This window comes from Thermothelomyces thermophilus, chromosome 6 (assembly GCF_000226095.1).
Source record: "Thermothelomyces thermophilus ATCC 42464 chromosome 6, complete sequence".
Taxonomy (NCBI): Eukaryota; Fungi; Ascomycota; class Sordariomycetes; order Sordariales; family Chaetomiaceae; genus Thermothelomyces; species Thermothelomyces thermophilus.
Window position 1 is genome coordinate 3,446,500 of NC_016477.1, and position 12,841 is coordinate 3,459,340.

The window sequence follows — 12,841 nt, forward strand, 5'->3', positions numbered from 1 at the left end:
AGTATCTTATTCATTCCATCGCCGTCGAGAGCACAACCTTCTGACCCCGACAGATAGGTCAAACGGTGAGGTGAGGTAATGACCGAGTACCGGAACGCCCCTCTGACGGTGACTGGGATGAGCACGGTCGTGTCAAGGACTTGATGCAGTCATGGAGGTGGCTGGGCCTGGTGTTTTGGGACAAGGATCGTGCGGGGGGAGCTCTTGAAGGCGAAGGTCCTGGGGGGGATGCAGAACTGGCTGGCTTTGGCCATACCTAAATTCCAGTCCGAGATAATAGTCACGCCGAAGCTGAGACCGCTGGAGGCAGGCATAACAATACTTCTGCCAGTGCCGATACTGTTGGTCTGCAGGCCGTCGGGGGCGAGGTGGGGCAGCGAGGCGCACGGCGGCAAGCCTCTAGCCGGTCGCGGAGGGACTAGATACGGCGTACGCCATGTCGTCGCGGTGGTACGTGTGGTCGGTCGTCTTGCGCTTCCTCGATACTGGTTGCGTATCGCCGCGGGTGAGCTTGACGTAGATCCCCCGTACCTGCCCGATCCGCTGGCGCGCTGGTCTCGGCGATGGGACGTACGCTCGTCGTTGTGCTGGCGCAAATCGTCTTCCTCCTCGGACGATATGGCCATCTCGGCGCCAGAGTACACGCGGCGGTCGAGTTTCCGGGCGGTGCTACGTGGGGTCGCCGGGCTACGTATCCCTCCTCTTCCTCCACGTCCCGGCTTCTCCCAAGCTGTCTCAACTTCTTCATTGCCGACAGCGTCTGCCAAAACGCACGCCGGCCAAGCCGTGAGGTCACCTTCACATGAGAGGAAAATTGCCCACTGACAGAGTGGGATGCCAACAGAACGTACATTTTCCCAAGTGCTCCCCGATTGTACACAATCAGGTTTCGTGAAAATATTGCCTGGCCGAGAAAGATGTATCTAGAGCCAACAGGACGTCTTTGGCTGTCCCAAATTCCCTTCTCCAGCACTTCAAAATGACCTCTCCTACGGGTAAGTGCTCGACGGGAGGGAACTTGCCCATTTTGAAGTTGGGGTACACGACCCGTTCCTCCCACTCAAGCCTATCGTCGAGCTTTGCGAATCGCCCCGGAGTGGCCTTATACGGCCATCTACCAGTAAGGATGGTGTAGAACAAGGACCCCATCCCAAAAAGATCTAAGAGAGTGCTAGCGTCGGTCCCGAATAAGGGGCTATAGAACGGGCCGTCCGGGAGGGAATATCCATCCGCCTTTAGGTCCTGGCATACGGAGCCGCCAAAGTCGGAAAGCTGTAAGTCACGAGATCCTGGTGTGGTCTCGTGAACAAGTACGTTGGCCGGACGAAGGTCTGAGTGCACGACGCCGCGGCTATGGATATACTCAATGGCCTCCGCTATCTGTCGGCACCATAGGAGGCGCTGCTTCATATCCACGGATGGGTGTTCATCGAGGTAGGTCTGGAGATCGCCGTGACTAGCTTCGCCTAGAAGAATACCATCTCCTTCGCTACCGAGGTACCTGGTTAGAATGTTAGTTAGAGAGTCCTGGCAGTTTTAGAAAACCGGACTCACCTGACAATCCTGACATGCGGACCCAACCTCTCGAGGATTCGCCTTTCGACGGAGAAGCAGTTTGCGATGCGCGCGGCTTCGTATTTGTCTGCAAGTCTGATGGGCTGTTTCAAAACGACGCCTGGCGACACATGTTCGAGGATACTAGTTGAGCCACAGATCAACATTGCTACTTTTGATAGGAGGCTGCTCGGCGTGTGCGATCTGGATGGATGTGGTTGGATTGATCTTTGCAGCTTTCTCAAACCGACAAGGGGAGCGCCAAGTTAAAAACAAGAGATGCCCCCACAGAACCGCCACAGAACCGGGCCCCTCGGCCCGTAGCAGCAAGACGCGTTCAACGCCAACAAGCAGCTGATCGCGTACCCACCGCACGCCGGCAGCCCGCTGACGCTGCGGACAGACTTTGACCCTATCGCCGCGAGTACGAGCAACTGGCTGTGCTGGTGCACCCACTGGGGGAGCAGAGATCCTTCGCGCCCGGTTCGCAGGCCGTGAGCGCGTGAACGTCGACGGTGGGCGCAGCGGCGCAACTTCCGCGTGCACCTTTATAGCCAATCGCGATGCCACGGCCAGCAGTAGGCGCAGATGGCGTCGAAGCTTCGCCTCCTAAGCCTGCACTAAGGACAGCGTCCTACATGCCACCTTGGGTTCATATGGCGGCTGGCGCGTGAGTTACGATCCCAGCACGTAATTAATTGGTTCTGCAAGCCGAGGTACTGATCTGGCGCAGGACTGCAGGAATAGCGACGTCGATCGTGACCGCACCGCTGGACGTCCTACGGACACGACTTCAGTCCGACTTCTACCGCCTTCCGTCGCGGCCGACATTGGCAGCTGAGTATGCCGGCGCGACATTGCGACATCTATTAACCGCTCCATTCCATCATACAGCAGAAACCTTTGGTATCTTGGGATCGATAAAAGCTAAGGAGGGCTGGCGTGGACTCTTCCGTGGCCTTGGCCCAAGTCTCGCTGCTGTCGTTCCCGCAACCGCCGTCAAGTTTTACGTCTACGGAAACTGCAAGCGTTTGGGGGCTTCCATACTCGGTCGAGGAGAGGGTGACTCATTCGTCCATGCTCAAGCTGCCATTCTTGCTGGTGTCGCAACTGCAACCGCCACAAATCCCATTTGGTTGGTCAAAACACGACTTCAGCTTGATAAATCTCAGGTCGCTGGCGGTGCTACGCGGCAATATCGAGGCAGTCTGGACTGCGTCCGAAAAGTCCTGCGTCAAGAGGGCATCCCTGGGCTGTATCGGGGCTTGACTGCCAGCTACTTGGGCACGGTTGAGACGGCTTTTCACCTGATACTATACGAGCGGTTCAAAGTTCTTTTTCACAAATCCTTGCGGCCAGAGAATTGGGATAACCCCATGCTCAATGAATTGGCGACATGGGCGAGCACCACTGGCGCAGCTGGGACGGCTAAACTTGCTGCGGTGCTGATGACCTACCCACATGAGGTACCTCTGCTCCTTCCCTACCACCACCAGGCGCTGACATGGATACAGGTTGTACGCACTCGGCTCCGGCAAGCCCCAACAGTGGGTGGAAGGCCTAAATACACGGGCCTCATACAGTGCTTCACTTCCGTATGGGCCCTGGAGGGTTGGCGTGGTCTCTATGGTGGCCTCACGCCGCACCTTGTGCGGTCTATCCCATCCGCCGCCATCACACTGGGAGTGTACGAATTCGTCTTGAGGCTGGTGAGGGGATAGATGCCGGCTCGAACAAAACAGGACCCAGGAAGTTGGTAAGTAAACATGAGGTCGTAGACGGCATTGCGATATTAGCACCTGAGAACACTTGCGAGGGTAAAGCGCAGCCTTCACACTAAGATCGCAAACAACCATCCCTTTCCGAACGAGCGTGTATTAGTACAACGAATGCTCCCTCACTAGGCGCGTAAAATAGAATTTCCTCTCCCACGAGAAACCTAGCATGAAAAAAGAGTGACAGCTGTCCACGGCGTGCCTCCATCGGCCTATCATGATCCATTCCGGTTCTGCAGTTCCCAAATTTCCTATAGCAAACCCCCCTGATCTCTACTTCTCCGGCACTGTTCCGCTACCGCTACACGACGAGCAGGCCACTTCGCCACTTGAGCCGGAGCCAAAGCAAGCGTGTCAGAAGCGCTAGAGCTTCTAAAGCACTAGTTACGTACTAGCCATTATAAATGCTTTAGCTACTTCCTTTATTTATAAATATTCCTCGTTTTCTCCTTATAGATAGACCTGGCCTCCTAGGATAGGGTTGGACTTTTATGGCCAACCTCTGTACCTAGGTGTTGAACACCACAAATGAAGAAGCTGGGCATCACTCCGTAAACGAAGGCCTGTCCCGGCCACTAGATTCCTCGATTGAAGGCTTCGTTTAGGAGAAGAGCCTGTCATGACCGCGAAGGGCTTGGGATCGTTGTAACTACGTACGGGGTGATTGAAGACTACCTGACCTATTCTGCGAATCTTGCATGTAGGTATGCACTGATAAGATGCAGGTATGTGTGGCCAGAGTGGGCCCGAGGGTGCTAGAGGCGTCACTTCGTCGAGTTCCTAGATCCCTTCGACACTATAATTAGGACCTTTTCCCACAGTCCACCTTCCATTTTTATCATCCACCCATTCATACCATTACCTTTTCTGGCACCCGCCGCATCAGTCAGGCCATACCTCGTATCAAGGTTACCAAAGTTCCAATTGAAGAAGGTAAGAAAATAAGATATCCCGTGTATATATATTGCAAGGGATTTCACGTCTTACTTCTTTGTCTATAGCTTTCATAGAAGCGGTGGAGATCCGAGGGAGACGCTCCAGATAATTAGTGTTCAGTTTCTGTTTTATAGAATTCCTACAGAAAACGTGGCCGAGCTGGCTAGGTTCCCTACAGAGCGTAGTGGTAGGTGAGGAAACCCCAATTTCGTGGTGCTTGGCATCACTTGGCGTGCTAATATTGGCTCGTGAGATGGCGAGGAAAAGTCCTCGAGGACGACTTGCGACCTGGAAAATGAAGGTTATAATTAGGCCACCATAGATTGCCATGCCAAGGTCCGTAGCAGAACTAGCGAATGCGGGACAAGCGACATCTCAAAGAATGCGGGGTACAGGACCTATCATTACGGTTGTTGTTGTCACGTCGAGTGCGAGCGAGTGAGAAGAGAGAGTATGAGGCCGCTCGTTGTTGTCACCTTGCAACAAGAACGGCCCTGTCATGAACTTTCGTTTACGTTGCACGGGTCGGGCCGTGATTACCCGGCCGCCAAACAACAACGTTGATGAAGTCCTCTCTATCTTGCTGTTAAACTACAATCTCTTTGTCACTTGATAGATAACTTTTGTCATGTCATATTCCTCTCTAGAGATATATCGTAACCCTATTCTACTCGACATGTTGGTCGTCGTCGCACTCTTAATTACCCCGTCTGACCACATCTAGGCGCCTGAGTTACCTCTTTGTGCAAACTCTACCCAGATGCTCGGCATGTAGCAATGTGACCCCAGGATCCTACAAATAAACTAAATGAAGCAAATGCGACTCTGAAGTATCACAGACTACGTACAGACTCACATTTTAGATGGGACTAGGTGGAAATTCGGTGCGCTAGTCCTCCCGGCTTACTCGTGGGTACGGAGTAGCAAAACTACACCACCTAACATCAAACTTGGCACTCATCTGACTTCGTGAATCCACCCTATCCGAGATATTGGAGAATGAAAGCTGTGAGAGAGCCCCGGCGGTTTTCTGTAGGTAATAAGCAGGACCTCCATCTGATCATTCGAGTCGCTATCCTATCATCCGGCCGGAGCTTAGTGCGCCAGCGAGTTACATCTGGAGGCATTAGCGCGAAGTTGAAGTTGAACGCTGACAGAGTGTGACCAACGACCGCATCAAGACACCACTTGGTTACCACCTAGGTTCTCAGTCGAGTGACTGGAGTTGGGGCATTTGGTCAAGCATATAAACCCAAGCCGTCCACCACCAGACGAGGATTGGGAATTGATCACCAGGCCTCTAATACATCAATCACAAAGCTCTTGGTTTCGTGAAAAGGTGAGTCTAATCCCTCACCTCGTGCTCTCCAGAACCGTGTCACCGCGAACTTCCATGACCGCACAGCTGTCTCTAACTGGCCGCTTCTAGACGCCTGTGCTTCGCCCCGATTATCCAACATCCTCCTATAATTATTACAAGGCTATTCTCGGACTTTAAGTCTCGAAAGCAAGTTCAGTCGCCTCTTGTCCGCCATTTCTCTTCCTCCCTTTTTCCTCCGAGGTTTTCTACTCTAGCCACATTCTGATTTCAATAAATTGTCACTCTACTAACATTATTTCTACTTTATTCCAGGGAAGGCGAAAATGAAGCTCCTCACCACAGCCGTAACCCTCCTCATGGCCTCCATGGCCAACGCCGAGGTCTTCTACTGGTGCACTGGCAACGGCAAGTGCGACAATGCGCCTGGCGTGGGCCCAACCTACGATTGCGGCAAAAAACTCGGCTACGACTACTACGACTCCAACCGCAAGCGCTGGCGGACGAGTGGCGACACGGTTAAAAAGTTTTGGGAAACCGGCGGCTTCTACGACTGCTGCCACGCTAAGAACAAGGGCGCTTGCTACGATATTCAAAACCAGTGAGCGTAGCCGTCTAGCTGATAGAAGCGTCTGAAGAGCTTGAGTGTTCGGCTAGTCCACTGGTTGGCGAGAGGTGGAGTCCTCTGGAACGGGTTTGGCTGGAGAAATTGGGCCACATACTGGCGCTACCCTTGCTCGCTCGGTAACGATCTTCTGTATGTCGCTGGCTAATGAGTTATTCACTCATCTCCATCTCGTATCCCTCTTTCCTTCCACCGTTGAAATTTACTGGGCAAGACTTAGTCAGTCACCTACTACCCCGGAGTCAAACCCAGTCGCTCGCAGCCAGGGATCTCTATGCAGGCGAATCACCCTACCTACCTATACGGCTTTCAAGAGTTGGGTAAACCAGTTCAACAGTCTTAACCATCCTTTCGGGCCCAAAGGACTAGACCATTGAATTGGCCCATATGAACAAAGCTACAAATTACCTAATTAGGTCCCTACCTAAGTTGTATTGGCTTCGGTTGTGATACCTCATGACCCTGGCCACCATAGCCATTTATCCGGCCAACAAATGGAGTTTTGGATTAATAAGGGTCTATAGGGAGCCTTGAATCTAGGTATCAAGGATCGAGTGGTTAGAAACTCCCAGCTCCGCAAACACTCAAACGAAACGGCCGGTTTTACGCGCGTAGATCTCGTTCATCAAATGCATCTCAGAAACAGGGGTAGCCCTCCTACCAGTCTAGCGTTATACCGAAGGGGTAATATGTTTAACAACAATGGCTTCTATTGAGAATGAGCAAATGTCCGGAACTAGCTATTTACTGCCCTCGAGAGGGAATGGACAAATATAACTGTTTGTTATAGTATATGACTGCCAGTAGGTCAGATCTGACTGACCTACCAATAGGGATAACAAGCCAGGGTTAACATATATTTAGACAGCTTCTCTAAGTGTGTCACGGAAATATGCATGCAGATGCCACCTGAGCCACCGGCACAGACGGGCCAATCAAGCCAAAGGAACGAAAGGACCAATCACAACATGGGGAAGCACAGTGATCACTACGCTCACCAGTGATCAGGGTGATCATCACCATGCGATCACTCACAATCACCGTGATCACGAGTGATCACTGGGATTATATATACATATAGATAGTCACTTGTTATGGTGGACTCTGAAGTTTACCAGTGGTAATAATCATAATCATAGTACTTATACTAAGCATTGCCGACTACTGTAAGAGACAACTCTAGTGTTGTTATGAACCCTTTGGCTTCACCGAATCCCTTAGACGACCTACACCCTTGTCTACTTTACCTACCTCTATCTAGACCCTTTCAGAAGAAGTCTAAGTTAGGTTCGTTACAAAGTGCCTCTAGCACTTAGAACAATTAACGCTTTTATTACCTACTTCTATAGACTATAATAGTTAGTCTAGTATGACGAACCCAACTCAGACTTCTTCTAAAAGGGTTCAGACGAAGGTAGGTTAAGCGGGACAGGTAGGCAGGTCGTCTAAGGGATTCAGTGAAGCCAAAGGATTCATAACAACACTTAGAGTTGTCTCTCACAGTAATCAGCAATGCTTGGTATAAGTACTGTGATTGTGATTGTTACTACTGGTAAACTCCTAGAGTTCGCTAGAGTCCGGTGGAACGAGTGACTATATATAATTCCCTGTCCTTCTTCCTTGAGTCTTAATCGTGCGATTGCTACTATAATCCTGTAATCGTTACCTAAGTGCTTATCTTGATTGAAGTGCGATTACTGCGATCACTTCCTAATTAGTCCTTAGGTCTTGTAGTTCCTAATTAGTCCTATATGCCTTGCTAGGTTACCTTATATAGCTAAATCGTAATATAATGCCCCTCCTTTAGGTCTTTTGTCCTTGAAAGACTCTAGTCTGTTTTAAATAGCGCTAATATCCCCTATCTATATATAATTGCATTTCCTAGTTTCTTCCTTCCTTTACCTTCTACGATGTTATCGAGATGGCTAATCATATGAGAAAGAAGTCGAAATCTAAACCTGCTACATCGACTCTTCGTACTAATTACCTTCTTACGGTGATTCTTTCTTTAGATAGCCTTTTAACGATATATCCTTGTTTGCCGTATAAGTCTAAAGGCCTCAGTTTATATAAGGTCTCGAAAGCCGACTCTTCTTAATATATAGAGTACGTCTATAATAAACGCTTAAATTATAACGTTCTTAGCGTTTCCCCTGCTTAGCTTCGTTCTATCATGGCTTAGCATTAGAAACTTAAGGATAAACTTATAGCTGCTAAGGAGCAAGTCCTTTGTCTTCGGAAACAAAAGCAGATATGGTTTAAGAAGATGATAAGGGCTATTGCTTAGGGTATTGACAGTGTAGAGGAGTTGGAACGAGTAGAGCGTAAGGAGGCTAAGGCGGTAGCGGCAGTGGAAACTTCTAGGGTTACTACGTTTTCTTCGACCCTATCTTATTTATCTGCTGATTTCGGGCAGCTTTAGGATATTATATATCCTGAAGTTCCTTTAGATCTATCCTTACTAGCCGATTTCGGGTTAATTTCTAGTCTGTCGCTTTCGGTTAATTAGGGTTCCTTTGGTAAAACTGCTAAAGTTTCTTAGGGTAATTTAGGTTCTTAACGGGTTCCTATAAGTTATCTTCTAGTCCAAAATCAAGCCATTTAACCAGATATTACAGTTCTCCATTAATAACTTGTAAATCTAAGATTTCTTTAACGTCCTATTCTTCCTCTTTATCTTTTACTTCGATATTTATAATGACTTTAGCGTTCTTTAGTACTAGCTCTAAGAGTAAAATATAAAAAACGTCTATCTATAGTTATATAGATAATAGTAACAATAGTCGATAGTTAGATGTTAAGATTTACTCTTTAATAATAAATAGTCCTAATTTTTTGAAGTCTAGCTTCTCGCTTAGTCGTTTGGTTTATAGGTATTATAAGATTAGGTAAACTTTGTCTCCCCTCTCTAGGTAAGGTCCCTCGAGCCTATGTTTGTCATAGTAGTTCTTCATCCTCGTTTTGACAAACTTAAGTTCCTTTTTAAGCTTTTTATATAGTGCGTACATTTGTTTTACTTTGACTACTGCTCTTGGTACTGTGATCTCTAGTCCTTGTCTAAGGTCTGCTTTATATCTGTAGTTCGCGAAGAATAGTATAACCTTGGTCGTTTCTATTAGCATTATATTATAAGCGAGCTATACTATTGGCAATAGCATGACCTAGTTATCTTATTAGTAGTTAATATAAGAATGGAGATACTATTTGACGATTTGGTTTAATTACTCTGTTTGTCTGTCGGTCTATAGGTGATATACTGTTGACAATTTGCTATTAATGCCTAATTGTTGTATTAACGCTTGCCAGAATTTCGATGCGAATTTGGTGTCTCTATCGGTGATCTATTCTTGCGGCCAAGCGTACACTAATGTAACTTGCTAATAGATCACGTCTACTAACTGTTCTGCTATCTAGGACTCCTTATAGGGAAAGAAGTATACCTATTTAGTTAGGTAATCTACTATAGTAAGGATACTATCGTAGACCACTCCTATGGCTATGTCCTTAGATTCTAGCAGCTTCGTAATAAAGTCTATCGTGATTAAACTCTATGGTTTGTCAGGTGTTAGCAGTGGCTAAAGTAGCCTATACGGCTTATATCATGCCGTTTTGCTTTGGTTACAGATGTCGTAGCTTTATATAACTTCCTTGACTCGTACAGTTAACTATAGAAAGTTATAGTATTTCTTGACTTGTACGATAGTTTTCGTAACTCCTTTATATCCTCCGAGTTTCGACTTATGGAGTTCTCGAATCATTTATAGCTATTGATCCCTATTATAAATATATACTTTGCCTCGGTACTAGAGTTTCCTATCTCTTTCTTCTACTCCGTTAGGTACTAGTAGTCTAGGTATTACTTGATACTATGTCTCGTTAATCCTTTCTTCTTAAAAGATTATATAACATTCTAGGAATAAGTTAAGTAGATTATCTTTCACAGGTATCTACGTTTCATAATATAGCGTTTTGTCTACTTGTTCCTTAAATAATAGTAGTGTTATTTCCGTTCGTCCTTTTATATAATCCGTTTGTCGGCTTAAGATGTCTGCTTATATATTTTCTTTGCCCTTCTTATAGCGGATCTTAAAGTTAAATTCTACAAGGAATTCTGCCTATCGTATTTGTCGTCTGTTAAGTTCCTTTGTCATCGTAAAGTATCGTAAATTCTTGTAATCTATATATACTTATACTGGTTTAATTATACTACTAAGGTATAGTCGCCATTCCTTAAAAGCTTTAATAATCGTAAGTAGTTCCTTGTTATAGATTAGATAATTAAGACATGGTCCGTCGAGCTTCTTTAAAAAGAAGGCTATAGGATATAGCTTTCTTTGTCTATCTCGTTATCCTAACTATCCTTTAATGGTGTAGTCTGAAGCGTCTGTTTCTACCTCGAATGGCCTCTTAGGGTCTAGTAGTACTAGTACTAGGTCTTTAGTGATAGCGTCGCAGATCTATATAAATGTTTACTTATATTGTCCTTCCCATTAGAATTTAGCATTCTTCTTAGTAAGTTCGTATAAAGGTCATATGATCGCTCTAAAGTTCCTAATGAACATTTAGTAGAAGTTTGTAAATCTGATGAAGCTTTGTACTTCCATAACTAACGTCGGCCGTAGCCAATTCTTAATAGCTTTAACCTTTGAGAGTTCTATCTAGATTTGTCCTAGGGATATTTTATACCCTAAAAACACCGTTTTCCTAATATGGAATTCGCTCTTTTCCTTGTTAACTAATAGCTTGTATATATGTAGCGCGTCTAGCACTACTCTTATATACTTCTGGTGTTTGTCTATTGTCTTAGAGAAGATAAGTATATCGTCGAGATAATATACCGTAAATTTGTCAAGAAAGGGTTAGATAGCTTGATTAATCAGGGCTTAGAATGTTACCGGTGCCTTTGTAAGTCTGAATGGCATGACAAGGTACTTATAATGGCTATAGGGTGTCCTAAAGGCCGTTTTCTACTCGTTGCCTTCTTTGATCTATATATAGTTATAGGCCGATAGTAAGTCAAGACATGTAAAATATTAGGCTCCTACTAACTAATCTTAGAGCTATAAGATTAGTAGTAATAGGTATTAGTTTTTTATAGTCTGTTTGTTAAGTTACTAATAGTCGATATATAACTATAGCTTTCTATCTTTCTTTAGCACAAATAGGATTAGGTAGCCTACTAGCAATGTTAATAGGCAGATATATCCTCTTTGAAGGTTCTCCTCCAAGTATTACTTAAGTTCTTCGTTCTATATCTAGCTTATATAGTAAATCTTAAAGAACTTTAGTCGTGCTCCTTCCTTAAGCTTGATCTTGTAATCCTATAGGCCGTGTTCTAGTAGCCCTTCTAGATGTTTCGGTTCGAATGCTAGGTATCCTTCGTATTCCTTCGGTACTTCCCTAGTCTTGTCTCGTCTCTCGGTTTTCTAATAGTATACAAACTTAGTTCCGTCTATAGCGATGCTAGCGATTTCTCCTATCTCGACCTACTACTCTAGTTACAATGCTCTACACTTATTAACGGAGAGAACAACTATTAACGGTTTAGCTCGTTCCTCCTATTGTAGCGTCGGTGTCGTTTTGCCGCTTCTTCTAGAGTCTGTAGTAGTCTATCTACTACTACCTGTCTCTTATAGTAGATCCGTAGGACATGCCTTTCCTCGAGTATCGTCCTCTTGCGATCCTTGCGCGCTCCTTATCTCGCTAGTCGAATACGACTCCATTTGGGGTTATAGGTAGCTACCATTCTTCTAGTTAATGTCCGGGTTATAATCTTCATGCTATAGTAACCCTAGTATTATATCTTTGTCGTCGCCTATATCTATAATACTAAATATAACTACTATAGTCTTCCCTGCTATAGTGATATCGATCGGTTTGGTCTCCTTATATACCTATTACGTCGGAAATAGTCCTTTAACTATGCTATGCTTCTACTTCATTCTCTAGGGTATCTGTAGCTAGTTTACAAGCGTTAGCGAAATCAGGTTCATCTCTGCTCTACTATCTACTAGTATAAGCATTTCGTACTATTCCCATTATACTATTATCTATAGTCGCTTATCGTGCCATCGTCATCTAAAGATTATAGCGATTTCCTATATTTCTACCAGGAGGTCTCGATATAGTAGTCTCTTGTGGCAGTTCCTCTTATACTATGCTACTACTCGTCGCTATACGGTCGTTAATGGTTTTCAGGCCCCTCGAAGGGCCCTAACCCGTTTCCCAGGTCAGTGCTAACCTCTTTAGTCGTTTAGCTAATAGCAGCTTTATCTATTATACTCATTTCCATAAGCCATTAGGTGCTTATAGCTTCCTACTATTAGGTCCGTTCTACTTTCTATTGTATATACTATAGCTTTATCTAAAGCTCCTAAACTCGCAACTTCTTTTCGTCTACGTGGTAAAGGTAATCGTTACTCTAGCATAAGTCCTATATGTCTCGTCCTATTCCATAGTACCTAGGCTAGGCCCGTTTTAGAACTATCGTAATGCCTTCTAGACTCTAGTCTTTAATCTTCTAGAGCAATTCGGCCGCTCTGTTTCCTATATCATAGACCTACTCTATAGGGTATAAGCTCCTATCCTCATTTCCTTGTCAGGTCGGCTAGTGATTGTTTTCGAATTTGTCGC

The 12,841-nt window shown here is 45.7% G+C and overlaps 3 protein-coding genes across 3 annotated transcripts; 2 read left to right on the forward strand and 1 right to left on the reverse strand.

Annotated features, from left to right (window-relative positions):
* Positions 1 to 799: 799 nt before the first annotated feature.
* Positions 800 to 1,778, reverse strand: MYCTH_2310983 (uncharacterized protein). Its single transcript, XM_003666316.1, has 2 exons — positions 1,555 to 1,778; positions 800 to 1,501 (listed from the first exon to the last, which is right to left on the reverse strand). The coding sequence occupies exons 1-2, from the start codon at positions 1,719 to 1,721 to the stop codon at positions 883 to 885; spliced, it is 786 nt and encodes a 261-aa protein (XP_003666364.1). The 5' UTR covers positions 1,722 to 1,778; the 3' UTR covers positions 800 to 882.
* Positions 1,779 to 1,849: 71 nt separating this feature from the next.
* MYCTH_2310984 (uncharacterized protein) lies at positions 1,850 to 3,482 on the forward strand. Its single transcript, XM_003666317.1, has 3 exons — positions 1,850 to 2,224; positions 2,288 to 3,020; positions 3,069 to 3,482. The coding sequence occupies exons 1-3, from the start codon at positions 2,118 to 2,120 to the stop codon at positions 3,273 to 3,275; spliced, it is 1,047 nt and encodes a 348-aa protein (XP_003666365.1). The 5' UTR covers positions 1,850 to 2,117; the 3' UTR covers positions 3,276 to 3,482.
* A 2,098-nt stretch (positions 3,483 to 5,580) lies between these two features.
* On the forward strand, positions 5,581 to 6,382 carry MYCTH_2310985 (uncharacterized protein). The gene is made up of 3 exons (XM_003666318.1): positions 5,581 to 5,604; positions 5,695 to 5,772; positions 5,899 to 6,382. Exon 3 carries the CDS (start codon positions 5,910 to 5,912, stop codon positions 6,186 to 6,188), a length of 279 nt encoding a protein of 92 aa, XP_003666366.1. The 5' UTR covers positions 5,581 to 5,604; positions 5,695 to 5,772; positions 5,899 to 5,909; the 3' UTR covers positions 6,189 to 6,382.
* Positions 6,383 to 12,841: the final 6,459 nt, after the last annotated feature.

Excerpts from the sequence above, each read along its gene's own strand:
- MYCTH_2310985 (XM_003666318.1), top strand. The coding sequence starts at position 5,910 with ATGAAGCTCCTCACCACAGCCGTAACCCTCCTCATGGCCTCCATGGCC.
- MYCTH_2310983 (XM_003666316.1), bottom strand. The coding sequence starts at position 1,721 with ATGTTGATCTGTGGCTCAACTAGTATCCTCGAACATGTGTCGCCAGGC. Across the intron at positions 1,502-1,554 it reads CCGCATGTCAGGATTGTCAG|GTACCTCGGTAGCGAAGGAG; the intron begins GTGAGTCCGGTT and ends CATTCTAACCAG.
- MYCTH_2310984 (XM_003666317.1), top strand. The coding sequence starts at position 2,118 with ATGCCACGGCCAGCAGTAGGCGCAGATGGCGTCGAAGCTTCGCCTCCT. Across the intron at positions 2,225-2,287 it reads GTTCATATGGCGGCTGGCGC|GACTGCAGGAATAGCGACGT; the intron begins GTGAGTTACGAT and ends GATCTGGCGCAG. Across the intron at positions 3,021-3,068 it reads TGATGACCTACCCACATGAG|GTTGTACGCACTCGGCTCCG; the intron begins GTACCTCTGCTC and ends ACATGGATACAG.